Source organism: Panthera tigris, chromosome X (assembly GCF_018350195.1).
Source record: "Panthera tigris isolate Pti1 chromosome X, P.tigris_Pti1_mat1.1, whole genome shotgun sequence".
NCBI classification, from domain to species: Eukaryota; Metazoa; Chordata; class Mammalia; order Carnivora; family Felidae; genus Panthera; species Panthera tigris.
The window spans coordinates 14,366,681-14,390,845 of record NC_056677.1 but is presented as its reverse complement, the minus strand read 5'-3'; the positions used below and the strand labels follow the sequence as shown (position 1 = coordinate 14,390,845).

The window sequence follows — 24,165 nt, the reverse complement described above, 5'->3', positions numbered from 1 at the left end:
ATGATGGTACTAGTTTTGAAATAAAGAGCCAGATTTAATGCAGCAGGAAGCTCACAAAAAGATCAAAGAATTTAGAATTAATATACTGTAGTATTAATAAGAGAAGCATAGATAGTAAATCATGCTGGTACAGATGCTTAACTATTTGGGGAGAAAAGCCCTTTGGCTTTCACCTCATATCACACACTTAAATAATTTCAAGATGGATTAAAAAGCTGAATATCTAATGAATGGAAGTATGGAAAACTAGGAGAAAATATAGTTGAATGTTTTTCTATTCCTAGTGAAAGATGGAGCATACAGCAGTTCAAGAAATCACAAAAGTATTAATGAATTTGATGAAGTAAAAATAGAACCTCTCCCTATCTCAAAAACCGGTTAGTTGAAAATCACATCACCACTTGAGAAAAATATTTGCTGAAAATATACATTGTCGGGGCGCCTGGGTGGCTCAGTCCGTTAAGCGGCCGACTTCAGCTCAGGTCATGATCTCGCGGTCCGTGAGTTCGAGCCCTGCGTCGGGCTCTGGGCTGATGGCTTGGAGCCTGGAGCCTGCTTTGGATTCTGTGTCTCCCTCTCTCTCTGCCCCTCCCCCATTCATGCTCTGTCTCTCTCTGTCTCAAAAATAAATAAACGTTAAAAAAAAAAATTAAAAAAAAAAAAAGATAGCAAGACCTCATACAAATCAAACAGGAAACACTGAAATTCCAACAGGGCACTGAGCAGAGGATATGAAAAATAACAGATCACAGCACAAGAAATCTTAATGGATAGAAAACATTTGGAAAATATTCCACTGCATTAGTAAAAAAAAATGCAAGTTAAAATGGGATACAGACTTTGAACTTTAATTTACCAAATTAGCAATTTTTACATGGTAATTCACTTTACTGGTAATGGAGAAGAACTATTGCATGGTAGTTCTCATTATAAATGTAAGTTACTACGACCTTTTTGGACACTTTGGAAGCACCTATCAGGAGCCCTTTAACCTGGTGATTCTTCTAAATATCCATTATAAGGAACCTTTCAGAGATGTGCATAAATATTTACATTTGAATGTGTACCCATCATTATAGCAAAATAGTGAAAAATTAGAAGCAATATAAATGTTCCACAACAGAAAACAGATAACGTATGGACATCCACACTGTGGAATATTATGCAGGCATTTCTAAAATATTTTTTAAACTACTGTATGTCAAGTATATTTCAATTAAAAATAAATAAAAAATAAAGGAGAAAAATATTTTTTTTAATTTTTTTTAATGTTTATTGATTTTTGAGACAATGAGAGACAGAGCATGAATGGGGGAGGGTCAGAGAGAGAGGGAGACACAGAATCCAAAGCAGGCTCCAGGCTCTGAGCTGTCAGCACAGAGCCCGACGCGGGGCTCAAACTCACGGACAGCGAGATCATGACCTGAGCCAAAGTCGGACGCTCAACCGACTGAGCCACCCAGGTGCCCCGAGAAAAATATTTTAAAAATTATATATGACATACAAAATTGTTCAGGATATATGTACAGTGTGATTTAAACTATATAAAATATACATAGGGTAAGAAAAAAGGAAATATATTTAAAGGTTATGATATTTATTGGTTAGGGACTACTTTAGATTCTGAATTTTTTAAAAGCTTATTTTTTTAGGTAGATTTTTTAATAGAAATCTATCACATACAAAAATATGTATAAATCATATGTGTATGTATATGTATAAATAAATGTGTATATGTATAAATATACAGCTTAAAGAATTTTCAAGTTAACACACACGTGTAACCAGCACTCACACCAAGAAATAGAAGGGTATGAGCTCCCCAGAATCAGCCTTCACCTCCCTTCCAGGCATTACCGTACCTCTTGCAAGGTAGCACTATCCTGACATCTCCCACCATTGATTACTTTTGCCGATTTTTGAGCTTTAGAACAATTGAATCATATACAACTTTTTTAGGTTCCTGGATCAAGTTGCACAGTGTGTGTTAGTAGTGGTGGTGGGAGATTCTCACTTAACACCAAGCAAATCTTGGACATAAGCAGGGTGTCTGAGAATTCAACTCAAGTCTGACACTATCTACCCAGAGATAGCGTCAGATTCCACAGGTTAAGGGGCTCAGTCCCAGAAGACTGCCCCCGCCCCGGCCCGTGCAGCCTTCAGACACCAGTCGCAAGCCTGGGCTATTACCTTTGCTTCTGATTGCATGGCTATAAAAGGTTCCTGTGACCCCCTCCTCAGGTTTGATTGATTTGCTAGAGTAGCTCACAGAACTCAGAGGAACACTTTACTTCCTAGATTACTGGTTTATTATAAAAGGATGTAACTGTGGAACAGCCAGATGGAAGAGATGCATAGGACAAGGTATGGGGAGAGGACAAGGTATGGGGAGAGGACACGGAGCCTCCATACCCTTTCAGAGCAGACCATCCTTCCCACATCTGCACGTGTTCACCAACCCAGAAGCTCTCCCAACCCTGTGCTTTGGGTTTTTATGGAGGCTTCATTACATAGTCATAATTGATTAACTCACTGGCCACTGGCAACTAATTCAACCCCCGGCCCTTCTCCCTTCCGCAAGGTCAGTGGGTGGGACTTAAAAGTTCCAGTCCTCTAATCACAGCTTGCTTCCCCTGGTGACCAGGCCCCCTATCTTTAGGTGATCCTGGGGCTTTCCAAAAGTCACTTCATTAATATAACAAAAGACACCTTTATCACTCTCCTCACTTAAGAAATTCCAAGGGTTGTAGGGGCTGGGCCAGAAACGGATGAAGACCAAATACATGTTTCTTATTATAAATCACATCACAACTATATTCTTTGGTGTCTGCCTTTTACTCCGTGTTATGGTTGTGAGATTCGTCCTCGTGTGTAACAGTAGTTGGTTCATTCTCATTGCTGTGTAGTCTTCCTTTGTATGAAAATACCCCGGTTTAATTATTCATTATTAGTCTTATAATAAAACAACCAGTTTAAAAAATAAAAATGGAAGTTGCAGCTCAAATTGGAGGTATTTTCTAATTGAATTTTCCCCACCATATTAGCCTGCATTTATCTCACCTGGGAGTTCGTTCTCCCTTCATTCTGCCTCCCACCCCTTCCATGGCTCAGGATGGCTAAAAGGAAGGAGGTCTGTTATTAAGGCGCCCCTCCCAGTACCGTAATGCCAGCACCCAAGTCTCTACTACGGGGTGTAATAGGATGATCTTGTGTTCCATGTCTTTTTCTAGTTGCAGACTTAAATGACTCAGAACCATAAGCGAGCCTACATAATTCTAGAATACTCAGGGGTTTATACTTCACATACATTTATCTAGGTTTAATATAAAATGTAACTATGGAACAGTTCCATATAAAATGGAACAGTCATAATCTTAGAGCTCAAGTGACCTTAGAGATGATCTCAAGCCATTCTGACCTGGCAGATGTGGGGGCGGTGTCTTTGTGGTCTGCCCAGTCCTTACCGTGGTGGGGGCCCGAGCCAGAACAGTCTCCTGACTCACATTTGGAGGCCGGCTGCCTCCCTAAGTACAAAGCCTTTTGGGCTCCTTTTTTTTTTTTAATTTTAATTAAAAAAAAATTTTTTTTTAACGTTTATTTACCTTTGAGACCGAGAGAGAAACAGCATGAATGGGGGAGGGTCAGAGAGAGAGAGGGAGACACAGAATCCGAAACAGGCTGTAGGCTCTGAGCTGTCAGCACAGAGCCCGACGCGGGGCTCGAACTCACAAACCGTGAGATCATGACCTGAGCCGAAGTCGGACGCTTAACCGACTGAGCCACCCAGGCGCCCCTGGGCTCTTTTTAAAAAGAAGCTGGGAATTGTGTTCTCTTGTTCATTTGTTTCCAGCTTTTACTCTGTAGCCTTTAAGTTATGAAGCATTCACTTCACAGTTTTGAATTTGTGTTTGATCTTGATTCTTATTCCTGGGTGTGGCAGTATTAGCCCTTCAATTTTAAAGGTTTATTCGAAATCACTAATGGAAAAGTTATTGTTTTGTCACTTTCTAAAATTCAACCAGGACTCCAATTCAGTTGAAGTTGGAATTCAGAGGACAGATCCATATTAAGTTTGTTATGGTGGTAAGTCTATGAAGTAACTTTTTTATGTGTTGCTTTTCAGGAGTAGATGGTTTACCAGTCCCAGGTGACCAGGCAGTTTCACAAATGAGCCATCTAGCAACTTTAAAAAGACACAGCTCCAACTCATTGGAAGTGGAATTTCTCCCATCACACAAAAGAAGACGATCATCTTATCCACGGGGAGATTATAGGGTTTGTATATTAAAGTGAAAATCTTTGTATTTTTTTTCATTCTGCTTTATTTCTTTTTCTTTAAATTGAGTTTAATTTCGTACAGTGAACAGTTCAACAAGTTTTGGCAAATATGTATACCTCCCCTGACCACCCGCCATCAAGAAGAAGAACATTTCCATCATCCCAGAAAGTTCCCTCATGCTTCTACCCAGTAAGACCTGCCCCCGCCCCCAACCTTGGAGAAACACCATTCTAATATTTTCCCTATCATAGATGAGTTTTGCCTGCTCTGGAACTTGATATTAGTAGAATCATACAGTATGTAATCTTTTGTGTCACTGTCTCTTTTTCCCAGAACAGTATTTTGGAGATTCATCTGGTTGTAGTGACATTTCATTCCCATTCATTGCTGAGTAATATTCTGTTGTATGAGTGTCCATAATTTGTTTATCCATTCTCCTTTTGATGGACATTTGGTTTTTTTCCAGTTCAGGCTGTTATGAGTAAAGTGGTTCTGAACAATAATGTTCAGAATGTGAACACTTTGTGAATGTATGTTTACATTTAATTTGAGTAAAGACTCAGGAGTGCAAATACTAGTTCAAAGTATTTGGATAGATGAAGTTTAGAGGAAACTGCCAGTTTCCTGACATAGTTGTACTGTTTGACATTTCCCTCATATTCTGCTGTTCTTCTTGATCTCTAAAGTAGAATGAAATAGATTATTAGACTGTATATAACTTAGCTTAACAAAAAATGCATTTATTTACTTATATAAGGATGGGGACAGTAGTACCTATACCTAAGTAGTACAGACAGTTCTCTTAACTTCTATCAACCCCAGTATGTTCATCTTTGGGGATGATGTTAACTGCCTACCACGAGTCATGGTTTCTGACATAATTATGTGAAAGCACTTTGAAAAGTATAAAACACTACACAAGAGTAAGATAGCAATATTGTTTTTATAATTACTAATCTATATTATAATTCCATATAATTTTTGCTGTTTAGTAAGTTGGTAATGCAGGGCTGATTCATAAACTTTTAACACAAAGGCATTGATAACTACTTGGAATGTTTATGTTAAAATTATTATTATGGTCCATTGTAATTAAGTATAGTGGCTATTTGCTGTCCGTTTACTTATTTATACCCTGTTTTATTCCAAAAAACAATTTAAGGTGTCTTAGCGATTAGTTTATTAAGCAAAATAGGTGCTTTAGTGTTTCTTATTTTGTCCACAGAGTGTCACTGTTGGATTATTTGAAAGTCACAAGCCATACAACATTTGGTTCTTTGTTGATGGTTAGAAATATTTCCTTTCAAAGCGGTTCTAGTGCCAGATTACTAGAAGACTAGTCTTTCTACCCCAAAGTACATAAGGGGTTAAGCTTGATAGAAAAATGGTGTCTTGAGTGTAGTTGGGTTAATAAGAAAACAGTTAAGTAAGTACAGTTGACCCTTGAACAACGTGGGGGTTAGGGATGCTGATCCCCACACAGTCAAAAAGCCACGTATAACTTCTGACTCCCCCAAAACTTAACTGCTAATAGCCTACTGTTAACCAGAAGCCTTTCTGGTAAACAGTCAATTAACACATGTGTTGTGTGTTATATGTAATATGTAATATATACTGTATTCTTACAATAAAGCAAGCTAGAGAAAAGGCTGCTATTAAGAAAATCATAAAGGGGTGCCTGGGTGGCTCAGTCATTTAACCATCTGACTCTTGATCTCAGCTCAGGTCTTGATCTCAGGTTGGTGAGTTCAGGCCCCGTGTTGGGCTCCACGCTGAGCATGAAGCCTACTTAAAAAAAATCATAAGTGGGGCGCCTGGGTGGCTCAGTCGGTTGAGCGTCCGACTTCAGCCCGGGTCATGATCTCGCGTTCCGTGAGTTCGAGCCCCGCGTCGGGCTCTGTGCTGACAGCTCGGAGCCCGGAGCCTGTTTCAGATTCTGTGTCTCCCTCTCTCTCTGACCCTCCCCTGTTCATGCTCTGTCTCTCTCTGTCTCAAAAATAAATAAACATTAAAAAAAAATTTTTTTTTAAATAAAAAAAAAATCATAAGGAAGAAAAAACACACGTATAGTATTGTACTGTATTTCTCGGAAAAAAAAATCCATGTATACGTGGACTCGCACAATTTATACCCATGTTGTTCAAGGGTCAGCGGTACATCTTTTTGTGTTGTTGTACTATTTGCAGAGGGCAGAGGTCCTTTATGTCTTTGGTGCTTGTTGAAAGCGGAATTGAAGTCCTCAATGTTTCTCTCAGTTCTTTCTTTTCTATTTCCTTTTGGTTTATTAATAAATCTTCCCTGGACAAGAACATGAATGCCTGATTGTGAAGAAGGTGGAAGCATAATTAATGAATGCATATCTGACTGAATATTTACATAATATTAATTGCTAATTGCCAAATATATTCACACTTACTATCATAAAGAAAATGATTTAAATTCTTTTTCAGCCTTCACATACTGTGGAGTTACTCTGAACTTGAGAGCTGAAGGAGATATTTCTCTCATGAATTTGTATGCTTCCTTAGCAATGAACAAGACAATGAACACTTAACCATTTTGTTTCCTTCTCCTTATCTGATAGGAAATTCCCAGTGGTTTCGTACCCTGTTTGAGTAGCTTTTCTAATTTCGGGAATAATTTGAGATTTACAGAAGAGGTGCAAATATATTACAGAGAATTCTCATACATACAGCTTCCCTCAATGTTAACTTACCTGTATAACTTAAAATTAGGGTAATTTTGAAGCATAGGACTGTTTTTGCAAGTACGATGTTAACACTGTTACAGTCCTGTCAGCTGACCTGCAACCCTTGTTTGAATTTTAGCATTCCTCTCCCCCTTGTCCTTTTTCTCCTCCAGGATCCAATCCAGTATCCCACAGTGAATTCAGTGGTGTCTCCTTAGTTTCTTGCAGTCTGTGACAGTTCCTCATTTTTCCCTTGTCTTTCATGGCCTTGACATTTTTGATGAGTGTGCAGATCAGTTATTTTGTAAAATGTCTCTCAATTTTTGTATGTCTGATTTTCTCTTGAATAGCTTGAGATTATGCATTTTTGGCAAACATGCCATCCAAATGATGTTGTCTCCTTATTAAATCGTTCTCAGGGACACATGGTGTCCATATATATCTTTTTACTGGTGATGTTAACATTCAGTCTCTTGGTTAATGTGGTATCTTCTGGATTTTTCCACTGTAAAGTTACTGTTTTTCCCTTTGTGACTAATAAATATCCTGGTGGGAGTTACTTTGAGACTATGCTAATATCCCGTTTCTCCTCAATTCTTTTGCCCACTGAGTTGATTCATGTATTTTACCTGCAACATTCACTACTGTGGTGTTTGCCAAATGTTAACTATCTCCCTCATTCCTATCTATATATTAATAGGAATTCATTTGTAAGGAAGAGCTGTCCTTTCTCCCCCATTTACTTATTTATTCAATTATATATTTTATATCTGTATGGACTCATGGGCATTTATTGTATCATATGAGTTTTTAAATTTTTTTAAAGTTTATTTTAGACAGAAAGAGTGAGAGTGTGCAAGGAGGGGAGGGGCAGGCAGGGCGAATCCCAAGCAGGCTCAGTGCTGTCGGTGGGGAGCCTGACACGGGGTTCCATCCCATGACTGTGGTGAGACCATGATCTGAGCCGAAATCAGGAGTTGGACGCTTAATAGACTGAGCTGCCTACGTGCTCCTATATGAGTTTTTTAATAATCCAATATTATCATTGTTTTATTGATCTAATTTTACAACTTTGGTTATTGGGAGTTCCTTCTAGTTGGATCCTGTGGCCTTTCACATGCTCCTACTTCTTTTTGAGCACTTCCTTATTTTCTGATATCACAAGATATTCTAGGCTCATTTATACTTTCCGTGACCCAGTTCCGAAGTCACCTCTCCCCAAGGGGCCCTGGTTCCTTTACTGGAGAGTGATATTTAGAAACCAAGATCTGGACACTAGATATGTTCATTGCTATTCTTGTATCATTGCTCTTAGGTCCTCCCAGTGGACAGAGCTAGGAAATATATGTATACTATCCCAAGCTTACACATACATTTTTATTTCTATATCTGTCTTTATATGTATTGTAAACTATGTGTTCATACTGATATTCAGTACCTTTTCTTAAATCTAGGTTTTTATCTAATAACTTCTTTCCTCACCCTCCTTTTTAATCAGCTTTTATCTTTTTCATTCTCATGTGAATATGGGTTTTGGTTTTACTTTATGTCTGCTTTATAAGACTTATGAAGTGCTTTTGGAATGTAGATGAAAAAGGAAATAATTAAAATAGATAAATTATATAATATAAAGTATTGGGTTTTTTAGTGCTTAGTTTGGGTCCTAGTGATATTAAGCACTGACTACTTCTTTTTATAATATTAATAGCAGAGCAATGCATCTGAAAGTTTCTCTGATGAAAATCATCAAAATCAACTTATGGAACTTCAACACCATTGTGAGGTATCAAATTTCTGTCTTTCAAATGTAGTTTTACAAAATTTTGCGTAAACGTTTTTTAACCTCATTTAATGTCATTGTTTTGTCGTGTCACATTCTGTATGATTATCACTCCATTGTAATATATTTAAAAAAAAAGTTCTAGTTAGAACAGTACCTCTAGGTGGAACACTTGAAATAAGAATATGGCTTCTGTAGCTTTAAAAAACCCAACAGCCCATAACTGGTCAAATGTAGTTCAATGTCTTTCATCTAGAGTGTTCAATATTTGATTTCTCCAATATACTCTCTTAAGGAAATTGGCTGATTTCGATAGAATTTAGTATGTGCCTAAATGCATATCAAGATATCTCAATTGAAAGAAAATGGCAGCTCACTACTGCTTTTTAAGGAGTATCTTACATACTTTTGAGGGGATGTTGTAAAAGTGAGCCTCTTGGTAGAGATTGGTAGAAGTATGTAAATCAAGGATTTTGTGAGCTGCATCCTCTAGAGGTAATGAAAGGTTATTTTTTAAAAAGTAGTTCTTGACAAACCAAGTGTCTTGGATTAAAACCAGGTAGGGTGCCGAAGAGAGTTTATTACGTGAGTCTTTATCACTGTCGCTGAGAGCAGAAGCTGACTGCCTGCAGGGGGACTGCCTGGAGGGGACGCGGCAGGGCTCCGGGGAAGCACGCGCAGGGGGCGGGGTACGAGGGGTGGGATGCGGCGGGTGGGAAGGAGGCTCCGCCCCGGAGCGGGGGCAGGGCTGTCCCCCCCACTTCCAGAAGCATCCCCGTTCTCCCCGTTCCCGCCCCCCCCCCCCCCCCCCGCCTCTGCCGCGCCTTCTCCCTGAGCCACTGGGAAGACGTGGGCTCGCGCGCCTAGGAGGAGAAATGCCCGGGGCCCCGAGTCACGGCCCTGACGCGGGCCCTCGGCGGTCCCCGCGGCTCCCAGCGGGCTCGCTCTCTCCTTTGTTGGACCCCTTCCCTGCCCAGCCGAGGCCGGTTGCCGCAGCACCGCCATCTTTTCCTTTTCCGTCCTTGCCCGGCGTCCCCTTCTGGAAGACCCCAGCCCTCCGCAGCCCGGGAGGCGGAGGGGGCGCCCGCCCGCTGCGCCCTGGCCCTTCCGCAGCTCTCTGGCCAGCTCCCTGCCGGTCCCCACGAGCTCCCAACAGCCCAGCCCCCCGCTTCTTCCTCTTCCTTCACGGAGGCGAGGCAGGGTGTGAGGCAGAAATCCCTCCCGGTCCCAACTGCTCTCCCCAGGGCCCACCGAGTAGCCTGGCATGTGTCCTCGGGGCGGCGTCTCCCCTGTAGGGCGAAGAGCCGCACCTGCACGGGGCTCTGCCCCCAGGCCTCTTTCCCTGTGCCGGGACCCCTCCCTTCGTCGGTCACCACCTCCTGGCCCTTCAGCCTCGGTCTGCGTCACTCTGCGCACGTCCTCCCGCAGCTCACCAAAACCTCCTCTTTGGGCCCCCCATCCGTCTTTCTGTCCCCCTGTCTCTCTCCTTCCCTCGAAACGCTGCTCTTTGCGCGTCGTTTACGCTCACTGTCTAACATGTGCCTTCCCGTGTTCTGTTTGGGTAGTTTTGAATCTGCCCTTCCTTCTGCCCTCTATGCCCTGCCATGCATCTTGAGCTAGCGAACACCGGCTCGTCTTGTAATTCTCGGCGTAGACCTCTCTGGAAGGCCTGCCACGACTGCCGGCCTGGGTTCGGGCTTGCTCTTGTGTGCGCTTAGCCTCCCGTTCTTACCTGTGCCGTAGCCATCCGAGTGTAATAATAAATAATACGCATATCAGCGGGTGATTGGGCGCTAGCGGAGCGGTCGGCAGGTAGTATCGTGGTTACGTTCGTAGTAACCTCATACTCCAGCGCCTCACTTTGTCCTCAGGGGAACTCTGAGAGATGCGCTCATCTCGATTCTGTAGGTGAGGAAACTGCAGCACAGAGAAGTTAAGCAACTTGCCCAAGGTCACACAGCTGATAAGCATCAGAACCCAAGCATGTCCCCCTAGCGCCTGCGCCATTTACCTCAGCGTTATAGACCGGTGGGTCTCGCTGGATCACGCAGCAGAACCACCTGGATGGAGGGCTTGTGGAAACAGATCGCCGCCCCCACCCTCAGGGTTCCCCACTCAGTACGTCTGGGGTGGGAGACGGTGCCTTTCCAACAAGCCAGTAGGCGATGTGGATGCTACTGGCCCCAGACCGCACTTGGAGAACCACTGCTGCGGCTGCCGGTCACTTGATTGAAATCATCCCTCTCCAGCTACAATGGCAGTTTCTTCGGGCAGGATCCGGTGATCTTGTTGTGTTGTGTCGTGTTGTGTTTTCTGTCCATATTGCCGGCACCTAGCAAAGCAGTTCTGACAGGTAGTAGGCCCCCAAGAACTGTTTATTTGAATGAATGGAGGAATGAAGGGAAATGGTTCCAGCCTCCGGCTGAAGTGTATTGTTTCCCTGAATGAAGTTTCTGTGTATTTGAAGAATTCTCAGGTTTTATTAGTCCCGAACCTGGTTGGCCTGTACGGGACATGCACTCAAAGGTTTTGTAAGGGTAACTGTCGATGGCCTGAGTGAAAAATACTTTGAAGCCAGAAGTCACATGTGTTATATCTGGCTCACTGTTCTTTCCAGAGTGGAATGCTCACTGCCTAGGAGTTCGCACCGTCATTCTATGCAGAGAGGCTCTTTGGCCTTTTAGCAGATTTGAAACTTTCTTTCCTAAAATAGCGTTCTCCTTGACGTAAACCGACTCCGTCCTAAATGTGGTGGCTTATAAGAATGGTAGTACATTTACTTGCGGGTAGTAAAGCTTCTGAAAATGCCTGTATGGCATGAGTAGTTGAGTAGGAGGCTGGGGCTCCTTAACTCAGCCAGCTCTGCTCTGTGTCACCAAAACCGGGCGTCAAGTGGGAAACGATCTTTCTGATGGCTTTAGAGCTTCCCTTGTTTCTAGCGATAAAGATTTGGCTTACTGGTATTTTCTTGTCTGTTACTTTTCTTTTGAAATAGGATCTGCTAAAATACTTTTTGTGTTATAATAGGGTTTGCAAGAACTTATTGAAAACACAAATAGGCAGGTAAACCAGCTTTGCAGAATCGTCTCAAAAATGCAACCTTCTTGGGAGAAGCCCCTGTTGCCAAACTGTGTAAGTGTCATAAAAACATTCTCACTACTTTGATAAACCTCTAGTTCCTAAAGATACCAATCGATTAGAAGTGAGAGAGAACTAATGACTCTGAGATTAGCAAGGCTGACATATACTTACTGTAGCAGCAGATGGGAGATTAAACCTCTCTTGGAGGAATGCTATAGTTGAGGATTGAGAAATTTTGATACTGAGTGTTTTTATGTTTGTAACTGTAATCTATAAAATGCACTCAAAATGTAGGGTTGAAGAGGAATAAAAATCATGTAATAAAAATTCAGCATTTATCCTTAACTATGGAAAATGATTTCTCCAGGAAAGCAGGTGTTCATGCTTTTATCAGCTTTTTACTTATTATTGTCACAATTGGTTTATCATGGGTTTGTGTGATTTTACAGGTCCTCTGGATTTACACAAAACAGTTTTAATTTTATACCTCGTGGAGAAATTCAAGTCCAGGAACCAAAGCAAAGAGCATAACCCATTGTATTCTCTTACCCTGGCCAGGGAGCCGCGGGCCCCTCTGTACCAGAGGACCAGCAGGAAACCCAGCCCCTGACCAACTCTGTGGGAGCTCCTCTTCAGTCGGCAGCATCCCCTGAGCTACAGCAGCCGGACCTCAGCAGAAGCCACCAATTCCCAAGGTTGTCCCCACGTTTTCATTACAGTCCAATCGCACACCAGGCGGCCCAGCTCCTGGTCTTGCTGCCCTTTCCTACTTTGTCAGCGAAGGTGCGGAAGGTGCCAGCTGTGTTACCCTGTCTGCCCAGTGTCCTCCAGCAGTACCTCCAGCCCTTCTGCCACAAGGAAAGCCCAGTCTGACCCAGTTTCCTGAGGCGGCAAACTGCTCAACTTTACCAGAAAATAGCAGCATGGACCCACATGCTGCCTCGTCAGCTTTCTGCATCCCTCCCAGTTTTGGTGAGTTTGAAGTGGCACATGTTAGAAATAGCATCCTTTCAACTGGATTAAAGAGCATTCCTTATTATTATTATTATTATTATTATTATTATTATTATTTTAAGAAAGCTCATGCCCAGCATGGGGCTTGAATTCACAACCCTAAGATCAAGACCGGAGGTGAGATCAAGAGATACTTAACCGACTGAGCCACCCGGGTGCCCCTAAAAAGCATTTGTAATGCAAACTAGCAATAGCTATTTTTTAAGTTGAAGTATAGTTGGCTATAGCTATTTTTTTAATTAAAAGTTTTAGGAGATAATTGTAGATTCACATGTAGTTCTAAGAAAGAATCAAGTGGTACCCCTTACCCAATCTCCCTCAAAGGTAACATCTTGTGAAACTACAGTAAAATATCAAGGGCAAGAGACTGATGCTGATATAACCCACGGATCTTATTCAGCCATCCCCAGTTTGGTTTCACTGTATGTCTGTGCATTTAGTTCCAGGCAGTTTTATCACGTGGGGTTTGCACATCCACCACCGTGGTCAAGGTACAGAACATTTTTCTCACCCTCTGGTGGCCCTGCCCTCCCTGTTCCCCTTTCCCCAGCTCTTGGCAACCACTGATCTATTCTCTATCTCTAAAAGTGTGTCACTTCAAAATTGTTATATAGTTGGATGCATGTAGTATGTAACGTTTTCATACTGGCGTTTTTTCACCCCAAGTAAGTCGCTGGAGATTAAACCAAGTTGTTGCATGTATCACTGCATGCTGACTACTGTTCCATGGTATAGGTATGCTGTAGTTTAACAGCTCACCTGTCGAAGAAAATTTTCATTCCCCCCCAACCCAGTGTTTGACTATTGGGGTAAAGCTGCTGTGAATATTTATGTACAGGTTTTTGTGTAAATAGAAGTGTTCATTTCTTGGACATGAGTACCCAGGAGTGCAGTTTTTGGTTATCTTTTATTTGCATATTCAGTTTTATGGGAAACTACCTGTTTTCCAGTATAGTTGTGCCATTTTATGTTGCTGCCAGCTGTGTATGAGTGGCCCAGTTTCTTCACATCCGTATTTCTGCTCTTTCCATTGTTCTTTCTTCTGATGCTTCATGATTCCTTCTTTCCTCATATCCTTTCTGATAGAAGATTTTCCTTTAACCTTTCTGTAGGAATAAGTCTTCTGGGGACAAAATCTTTTAGTTCTCATTTGTGTGAGATGGCTTTATTTCCCCTTCTTTCCTGATGGATAGTTTCATCCAGTATAGAACTCATGAATGCAGGTTCTTGTATTACAGCCCTTGAAAACCTTTTATTTATAGAAATGCCAGGAAAAGCTGAAGCCAGCCTTGGAGACAGCGCTAAGTCAGTGTATTACCCAACTTCGTTGGGACATGACAGTGGCCAAGATACTGCCTCTTCATCTGTTTTCGTCCTTCCCAATTTTGGTGAGTTTGAAATGACACATATGATAAGTCGTGCCATTCAGATTCACCAGCATCCTTAATGCAAGTCAGTGCCAGCTCTTCTTTTTAATGAAGCTTTTTATTTTGAGATCATTGCAGATTCATGTGTGGTTGTAACAAATTACGTTGATGGGTGCCTGGGTGGCTCAGTTGGTTGAGTGTTGGACTTCGGCTCAGGTCATGATCTCACAGTTCATGACTTCATGAGTTCGAGCCCCACGTCTGTCTCTATGCTGACAGCACAGAGCCCGGAGCCCACTTTGAGTTCTGTGTCTCCCCCTCTCTCTACCCCTCTCCTGCTCACACTCTGTCTCTGTCTCTCTGTGTCTCAAAAATAAACGTTAAAAAAGTTAAAAAAAAAAGAAATTATGTAGAGATCCCATTTATGTTTTACCCATTTTCCCCAACGATAACCTCTTGTAAAACTATAGTAAAATAGCACAACTAGGATACTGACATTGATTATATCCACATTTGTGTGTGTGTGTGTGTGTGTGTGTGCATGTATTCAGTTCTGTGCAATTTTATTCCACGAGTGTTATTTATCATCACAGTTGTGATCCAGAAAGCTTCCATTGTTGCCACATACTGCCCTTTACAACCACAGCCACCTCCCTCTGGTCACCTTTTCCTCCTACACTAGCAAAGAGTGAACGGATCTCACTTTCTATAATTCTGTCACTTGAATATTGCTTTTTTTCTTTTTTTAATTTTTTAATGTTTATTTATTTTTGAGAGAGAGAGAGAGAGAGAGAGTGTGAGTGGGTGGAGGGGCAGAAGGAGAGGCATGAGATCATGACCTGAGCCAAAGTCAGATGCTTACCTGACTGAGCCACCCAGGTGCCCCTTGAATATTGTTATTTAGATGGAATAAAATCCATATAACCTTTTGAGCATAGCTTTTTTTTTTCCTAAACATAATTTCCTGGAGATTCATGCTAACTGTTGCATGTATCAACAGTTTCTTCCACTCTCCCATGTTTGATTCTGCAAATAGCCATATACTGGTTTTTGTGTAAACTTAAGTTTATATTTTTTTTGAGGTGGCTGCCCGAAAGGGCAATTGTGGGTCATAGGACAGTTTCATGTTTAGTTTTATAAGAGACTGCTAAAATTTTTTTCAGAGGAGCTGTGCCATTTGACTTTACACCTGTAATACATAAGTGATACAATTTCTCTTTATGCCTATTTTTTTCTCTTTCCATTGTTCTTTCTTCTTGATGCTCAGGGAGCCATTCCTTTTTCATGTCTTTTCTGTTTGAATATTTTGGGAATATTTTGAATATTTTTGGCCTTTCTTTAAGGGTCAGTCTGTGAGGGACAAGTTCTTTTAGTTTTTCTTCATGTGAGAATGTCTTTATTTCCTGTACATTAATGAAGGATAGTCTTGCTACATATAGAATTAACGGCTGAGAGTTCTTTTCTGAAGCACTTGAAAAATGTCCTTTCTGTAGAAATACCAGTAACAGCAGAAACCAGCCTGGAAAACAACCCCAAGACAATGAATCACCCAAGTTCATCAGGAAATGACAGGGACCAGTGCTCTTCACCTGTCTTTCTCCCACCCAATTTTGGTGAGTTTAAAATAAGTAGCACTGTTTGCTTTAGATGCATCAACATCCTTAATGGAAGCTAGAGGTAGCTCATACTTTAAATTAAGCTTTTTATTTTGAAACAATTTTGGATTCACATATGTTTTCAAGAAATAATGTAAAGACATCCATTTTACTCTTTACCGGTTTCTCCCAACATTAGCATGTTACAAAACTATGGGATGATAACGCAACCAGGGTATTGACATCGGTACAATACACAGATGTTACTGAAATGCTCCCAATTGTACTTGTAGTGATTTGTGCGCGTTTGTATGTATGCCTACGTAATTTTATCACATGAGTAAGTTTGAGGTCCACCAGTACAGTCAGGATACAGAACATATCCATCGCTATCAGGATGCCTCGTCGTGCCCTTTTATAACTACACCTGCCTCTCCCAGGCTGCCCTTTCCTTCCCGTTGCCCATTTCCTTAACCCTTAGCAAGTGCTGCTCTCTATAATTTTGTCTCTCCAAGAGTGTTGTATAAAGAGAATCTTATGGGATGTAACCTCTGAAGATTATTTGGAATTTTCAGTCGGCACAATTCCCTGAAGACTCATTCAGGTTGTTGCATGTATTGGTACTTTCTCCCTTTTTAGCGCTGAATAGTCTTCTGTGGTTGCAACGTGCAGTAGTTGTTCACCCGTTCACCTGTTGAAGGACAGTCATTGTTGTTGGGTTTTTCTTTTTTCCAGTTTTTGGTATTAGGAGTAAAGCTGCTACGAACATCTGTGTCCTGGCTTTTGTATAAACATAAGCTTTATTTCCGTCACGAATGCCAAGAGTGCAGTTGTTGAGTCTTATGGTATTGCATGTGCAGTTTTTTTTTTTTTTTAATTTTTTTTCAACGTTTTTTATTTATTTTTGGGACAGAGAGAGACAGAGCATGAACGGGGGAGGGGCAGAGAGAGAGGGAGACACAGAATCGGAAACAAGCTCCAGGCTCCGAGCCATCAGCCCAGAGCCTGACGCGGGGCTCGAACTCGCATGTGCAGTTTTATAAGAAACTGTCCACCAGTTTTCCAGAGAGACCGTACCAGTTCGCATTCTCACCAGCAAAGTGTGAGTGATCTGCTTTCTCTGCATCCACATTTCTGTTCTTCCCATTGTTCTTTCCTCCTTCCTGATGCTCCAGACTTCCTTCTTTCATCATGTCCTTTCTGTTTGAAGATTTTACTTTAGCCTTTCTATACAGGTAAGTCTGCTGGGGACAGATTCTTTTAGTTTTCCTGTGTTTCAAGATGTCTTTCTTTCACGTTTTTCCTTAAGGATAGTTTCGCCTCATGTAGAATTCATGGTTGAGAGTTCTTATCTTTCAGCAATTGAAAAGTTCATACTCCTAGAAATGTCAGGAAATGCAGACACCAGCCCCGAAAACAGCTCCGAGACCATCTATTACCCAGCTTTACTGGGAAGTATCAGGGGCTCAGATACTGACTCTTCATCTCTCCCACTCCTGCCCAATTTTGATGAGTTTGAAAGGATACATATCACGTGTATAACTGTTTAATCTAGATCCATCAACATCCTTAATACAAACCAGTTACAGCTCTTTTTGAAAATTTTATTTTGATGTAACTTAAGATTCAGTGCAGTAGTAAGAAATAATATGGAGTGATTCGTTTATGCTTTATGGATTTTCCCCAATGATAACACCTTGCAGAACCATGGTACAGTGTTACTACAACCCAGACATTGACATTGATATAATTCACAGGTGTTATTGAGATGCCTCCGGTTTTACTTGCATCTGTGTGTGTATATGTGTATATGTGTTCATGTGTGCATTTAGTACTACACAGTTTTATTGTACGTGTAAGTTCGCACGTCTACCACCACAGTCAAGGTAGAGATCATTTCCATCACTCAAGGATCCCTTGTTATTGCAATTTTTAGAACCACACCTACCTTCCCTGCCCCCAAGACCCCTCCCCGACACCTGGCTGTCTCTAATCATTTCTCTGTTTCTACAATTTTGTCTCTTCAGATTGTTATATAAGTGGAGTCATATATGATGTAGCTCCCCCGCCCCACTCAGATTGCTTGGAGACTCATCCAGTTTGTTGCATGTATCAATAGTTTATTACTATTATTGCTGAAAATAGTATTCTATGCTACAGATATACTACATTTTGTTTAATTGTTCACCTGTTGAAGGACATCTGGGGTTTTTTTTGGTGTTTGGCCATTAGGAATAAAGCAGTTACAAATACCCATGTACACATTTTTGGGTAAATATAAGTTTTTATTTCTCATTTATTGGTAAAGAGTTTCCTGTGGTATAGATACACAACAATTTTTTTAAAAAACGCATTCACACATTGAAGGACATCTGTTTTTTTTTTTTTCTTTCCAAGTCTGTGGATACTAGAAGTAAAGCTGCTGTGAACAGTCACATACTGATTTTTGTGTAAATACAAGTTTTCATTTCTCTGTCATGAATGCCAAGAGTACAATTGCTTGGTCTTATGGTAATAGCATGTTTGGTTTTATAAAAACTGCCAAACAGTTTTCCAGAGAGCCTGTGCTATTCTACATTCCCAGTAGCAATGTATAGGTGATCCAGTTTCTCCCCATCTAGATTTCTCACCTTTCTATTATTTCTTCCTTACTAATGCCCCAAGATTCCTTCTCCATAATATCCTTTCTGTTTGAAGATTTTCCTTTAGCTATCTTTTCTGAGTAAATCTGCTAGGAACATTTTTTTAAAAAATTTTCTTTTGTGTGAGAATGTCTTTATTTCCCCCTTCTTTCCTGAAAGATAATCTAACTCAGTATACAATTTACAGATGAGAGTTCTTGACTTTCAGCACTTGACAAAGTTATGCTTGTCGAAATGCCGGAAAAAGCAGAAACCAGCCTGGAAAACAGCTCTCAGACGGTGTATTACCAAACTTCATTGGGAAATGACACTGGCCCAGATCCTGCCTCTTCATCTCAATCCATCCCACCCAGTTTCGGTTAGTTTGAAATGATACTTACTTCAAGTAGCACTGTTTAAGTTAGAACTATCAATATCCTTCGTGTGAACTCATGATAGCTTTTTCTTTGTAAGGAGTCATACTTTTAATATTGTGGTAATTTGGATACCCATTGTAGTTGTAACAAATAATACAGAGAGATTTCATTTATGCTTTACCCATTTCGGCCAACAATAGCATCTTGCAAGACCGTGGTAGAACATCACAACCAGGAGACTGACACTGATATCATCCACAGATCTTTTTTTTTTAATTTTTAAAAATATTTATTTATTATTGAGAGACAGAGAGACACAGAGCGTGAGCAGGGGAAGGGTAGAGAGAAGGGGAGACACAGAATCCAAAGCAGGTTCCAGGCCCTGAGCTGTCAGCACAGAGCCCGACGCGGGGCTCAAGCTCACAAACCATGAGATCATGGCCTGAGCCAAAGTCGGTCGCATAACTGACTGAGCCACCCAGGCACCCCACATCCACAGCTCTTATTGAGACTTACCCAGTTTAATTAAATTGATTTTTGTGTATGTGTTTAGTTCTATTTGATTGTATCACATGAGTAAGTCGGATGTCCACCGCCACGGTCAAGATACAGAACATTTCCACCACCATAAGGATGCCTCATCTTGCCTGTTTGTAACCACACCCATCTCAACATAAGTCCCCAGGAGATTCATCTGACTTATTGCGTGTATCAGCATTTCCTTCTTTTTTATTGCTCTGTACCATTCCATGGCGTGGATGTACCAAGGTTTGTGTATTGGTTCACTGTTGAAGAACGTCTGGACTTTTTTCTACTTTTCAGGATTACAAGTAAAATTGCTGTGACTGTTTATGTACAGGTTTTCATGTAAACATAAGTTTTGATTTCTTTTAGATGCCCCAGAGTGCAAATTCTTGGTTGTATGATCATTGCATGTTTAGTTTTATAAGAAACTGCCACAGTTTTCCAGAGCGGCGGTACCATTTTACTTCTGCACGAGCAGTGTGTGAGTGATCTGGTTTCTCTGCATCTACATGTCTGCTGCCTTCATTCTTCTTTCTTCCTTTTTGTTTATTTATTTATTTAAGTGTTTATTTATTTTGAGAGAGAGCTCATGCATATGAGCAGGGGAGGGGCAGAGAGAGAGAAAGAGGGAGAGAAAGAATCCCAAGCAGGCTCTGTGCTGTCAGTGCAGAGCCCGATGCAGGGCTTGAACTCATGAACCATGAGATCATGACCTGAGCTGAAACCAAGAGTTGGATGCTTAACCTGAGCCACCCAGGTACCCCTCTTTTTTCTTTTTCAATGCTCCAGAATTTTTTTCATCATTCTTTTGTGATAGAAGATTTTCATTTAGCCATTCTCAAACATAAGTCAGCTAGTGGCAAATACTTTTGGCTTTCCTTTGTGTGAGAATGTCATGATTTCCCCTTCATTCTTTTTTTTTTTTAAACCAGTTTGCATGTTCGTACCTTGTCTTCAGTGTTATTGAGGTATAATTGAGAAGGTTGTAATATATTTATAAAGTGTATGGTGTGATTTGATATACATGGGGAAATGATTCCCATCATTGAGTTAATTAACATGTCTACCATCTCACATACTTACCTTATTTATTTATTTATGTATTTATTTATTTATTTATTTATTTTTGTGGTGAGAATGCTTAAGTTCTACACTTTAAGCAAATTTCAGTTATACAGTCAAGTATTATCAGCTGTACATTAGATCCTCAGACTTTATTTATCTTAAAACTGAAAGTTGGTACCTTTTCACCAGCCTCTCCCCATCCACCCCCCCCCACCCAGCCCCTGGCTGCCATTGAACTGACATTCATTTATGCTACTCTCTGTTTTTATGAGTTTGAATTTTTTTCTTTTTAGATTCCACATATAAATGATACCATGCAGTGTTTGTCTTGTTTACTATTTGGCTTATTAATGCCCTCCAGGTTCACTCATTACCATTCTCATAAATCTGTTTCATTACTGAAGGACAGTTTTGCCTGATACAGACTTCAGGGTTGAGATTTCTTAACTTTCGGTATTTGAAAATATTTTATTCATAGAAATATCGATAAAGGCTCAAACCAGCCTGGAAGAGAGCCCTGAGACAACAAGTTATCCACTTTTATTGGAAAACAACAGTGGCCAAGACTTTTTCCCCTTATGTTGCTGCATTCCTCCCAGTTTTGGTGATTTTGAAATGATACACTTGATACAGTAGTATATTTAATCTAGATTCATCAACATCCTTAGTGTGAGATAGTGGTAGCTTTTTCTTTTTTTTAATATTAAAAAATTTTTTTTGTTTATTTTTTGTTTTTGAGAGAGAGAGAAACGTGCACGCATGTGCAGGGGAGGGGCCGAGGCATGGGGCATGGTGGGGGGCAGAGGATCCAAAGCAGGCTCTGTGCTGACAGCAGAGAGCCCATTGTGGGACTTGAACTCACGAACAAACCGTGAGATCACAGCCTGAGCCGAAGTCGGACGCTCAAACGACTGAGCCACCTAGGCACCTCAGTGGTAGCTTTTTCTTTTTCTTTTTCTTTTTTTTATTTACTCTTGAGAGAGAGACACACACAGCATGAGTGAGGGAGGGGCAGAGTGAGAGAGGGACACATAATCCGAAGCAGACTCCAGACTCTGAGCTGTCAGCACAGAACCCGATGCGGGACTCGAACTCACAGAGCCATGAAATCATGACCTGAGCTGAAGTCGGGCACTCAACTGACTGAGCCACCCAGGAACCCCAGTGGTAGCTTTTTCTAATGAAGTTTTTATTTTCAGAAAAATTTAGCTGCACATGCAGTTATAAAAAATAATACAGAGAGGTCCTGTGTTCCCATTCTCCAGTTTTACCCAATCTTAACATCTTGCAAAACAGTGACAAATTATCACAACCAAGATACTGTTACTCTACCATCCGCAGACACAAGCAGATACAATTGAGATGTCCCTTGTTTCAGTTTCGCTCATGTGTATTTAGTTCTATACGATGTTACCGTCTGCAGAGATTCATGTAGCCTCTACCACAGGGAAGCCCCGAAACAGTTCCATCAGCACCATTTTCCCTCATGTTGCTCTTTTTTTGCCACACCCACCTCCCTCCAGAGGACTTCTCTCCCCAATTCCAGGCCATGCCCTGTCTCTCTTTGCTGGCAATCAGGAATCTGCTCTCTAGATCTATAATGTGTCCATTCAGCATTGTTCTATAAATGGAATCACATGGTGTTTGAGACTGGCTTCTTTCTTCCCTCAGTGTAATTCCGTGGAGAGTTGCTCCTGTTGCTGCGCTTGTCAGTCATTCCTTCTTTTTTGCTGCTGAGTACTATTCCAGTGTATGGATACCCCATGATTTATTTAGCTGTTAAAACCTCTGGGTTTCCTGTTTTTAGCTGTTAGGGGTAAAGCTGCTATGAATACTTGTTTATCGTTTTTAGCTTTGCTTCATTTCATTCATTTCACTCTCTCACACAAGTTTTTATTTCTCTGGGATGAATGCCCAAGAGTGCAACTTCTGGGCCCTTTGGTAATTGCATCCTTAGTTTTATAAGAAATGGACAAACTGCTTTCCAGCATAGCTGTACCATTTTCCATTCCTGCCAGCAATGTATGAGTGAACCAGTCACTGTGCATCCAGATTTCTGCTCTTTCCATTGTTCTTTCTCCTTCTTGATGCTCCAGAACTTTTCTTTCATATTCTTTCTGTAAGAAGAGTTTCCTTTAGCCATTTTTGAGCCTAAGTCAGTTAGTGACAAATACTTCTGGTTTTCCTCTGTATGTAAATATCTTTATTTTTGCCTTATTACAGAAGGATAGTTTCATTGGGTATGGAACATGAGTTTGGTAGTCTTTTCTTCCAGTACTTAAAAAATGTTGTCTTTATAGAAATGATGGGCAAAGAAGAAACCAGCCTGGAAAATAACACTAAGATGACAAATTGCCCACCTGTATTGGAAAATGACAGTGGTCAAGATACTTCAGCATATTTCTTCATCCCTTCCAGTTTTGGTGAGTTGAAAGGATACATATTACAAGTAGCGCTGTTTAATATAGATTCCTTAACACACTTAATGTCACCTACTGGTAGCTTCTCCTAATTAAAAATTACTTAGGGGCACCTGGGTGGCTCAGTCGGTTAAGCATCTGACTTCAGCTCAGGTCATGATCTCTCAGTCTGTGGGTTCAAGCCCCGCATCAGGCTCTGTGCTGACAGCTCAGAGTCTGGAGCCTGCTTCAGATCCTATGTCTCCCTCTCTTTCTGCCCCACCCCTGCTCATGCTCTGTCTCTCTTCATCTTTCAAAATTGAATAAATGTTAAAAAAAATTTTTTAAGATACTTAAAGTTAATTAGTTAGAAATTAGAAATTTTATATTGAGAAAATTGTAGCTGCTCATGCAATTGTAAGAGAGATCTTGTGGACATTTTACCCACTTTCTCCCAATGACACCATCTGGCAAAACTATAGTATAGTATCACACAACCAGTATGTAGACATTGATAGAATCCACAGATTTTTATTGAGATGTTCTCAGTTTTATTTGTATTTGTGTGTAGATTTATGTTTGTGTGTGTATGTGTATTCAGCTTTATATTATTTAATTTCATGACGTGAGTAGTTTTCATCTATTGCCTTTTAAACCTGTACCTGCTTTTCTCCTCCTATTCTCTTACTCCTACCCTGCCTTGTCCCTGCCGTTGGCAGCCACTAATCTGCTCTTCTCCTTTACAATTTTTTCATTTCAGGAGTTTTATATAAATAGACTCATATGGTATGTAATCTTTGGGGATGGCCTTTTCTTTTCATTCAGCATAATTCCTTGGAGCTTCAACTAAGTTGCTGCATGTATCAGTGATTCTTTCTTTTTTGTTGCTGAGGGCTAGTCCACAGTATGGGTGTACTGGGGTTTATCTGTTCACTGGTTGAAGGATGTCTGGGTTTCCAGTTTTTGGTTATTAGGTGTAAAGCTGCTATGAACACTCATGTACAGGTTTCAATGTGAGCATCAGTTTTCATTTCTCTGAGATAAAGCACAGTTGCTGGGTCCTGCAATAATGGTAAGTTGAGTTTTGTAAAAAACTGTTGAACTGCTTTCCAGTGTAGCTGTACTGTCTTCTCTTCCCACCAGCGATATACGAATGATCTAGTTTTTCTGTGTGCATAATTTTGCTCTTTCTTTTGTTCTTTCTTCCTTATTTGTACTTTGAGGCTCCTTCCTTCATTATATCCTTTTGGTCAGATTTCCTTTAGCCATGTTTTAAGGCTAAGTCAGCCAGCAACATTTTTTTTAAATTTTCCTTTGTCTGAGGATGTCTTTATTTCTCTCTCATTCTTGGAGAGTAGTTTTGCCTGACACAA

General features: G+C 40.9%; 1 protein-coding gene across 1 annotated transcript in view; it reads left to right on the top strand.

The window, feature by feature from the left end:
- BEND2 (BEN domain containing 2) overlaps positions 1–24,165 on the top strand; it is a 55,635-nt gene that overhangs the window by 8,417 nt on the left and 23,053 nt on the right. The window contains 8 exon segments of the mRNA XM_042975225.1: positions 4,124–4,275; positions 8,677–8,751; positions 11,776–11,880; positions 12,388–12,612; positions 12,651–12,801; positions 14,106–14,231; positions 18,656–18,805; positions 22,694–22,816. Coding sequence (XP_042831159.1) covers positions 4,124–4,275; positions 8,677–8,751; positions 11,776–11,880; positions 12,388–12,612; positions 12,651–12,801; positions 14,106–14,231; positions 18,656–18,805; positions 22,694–22,816 — 1,107 coding nt within the window.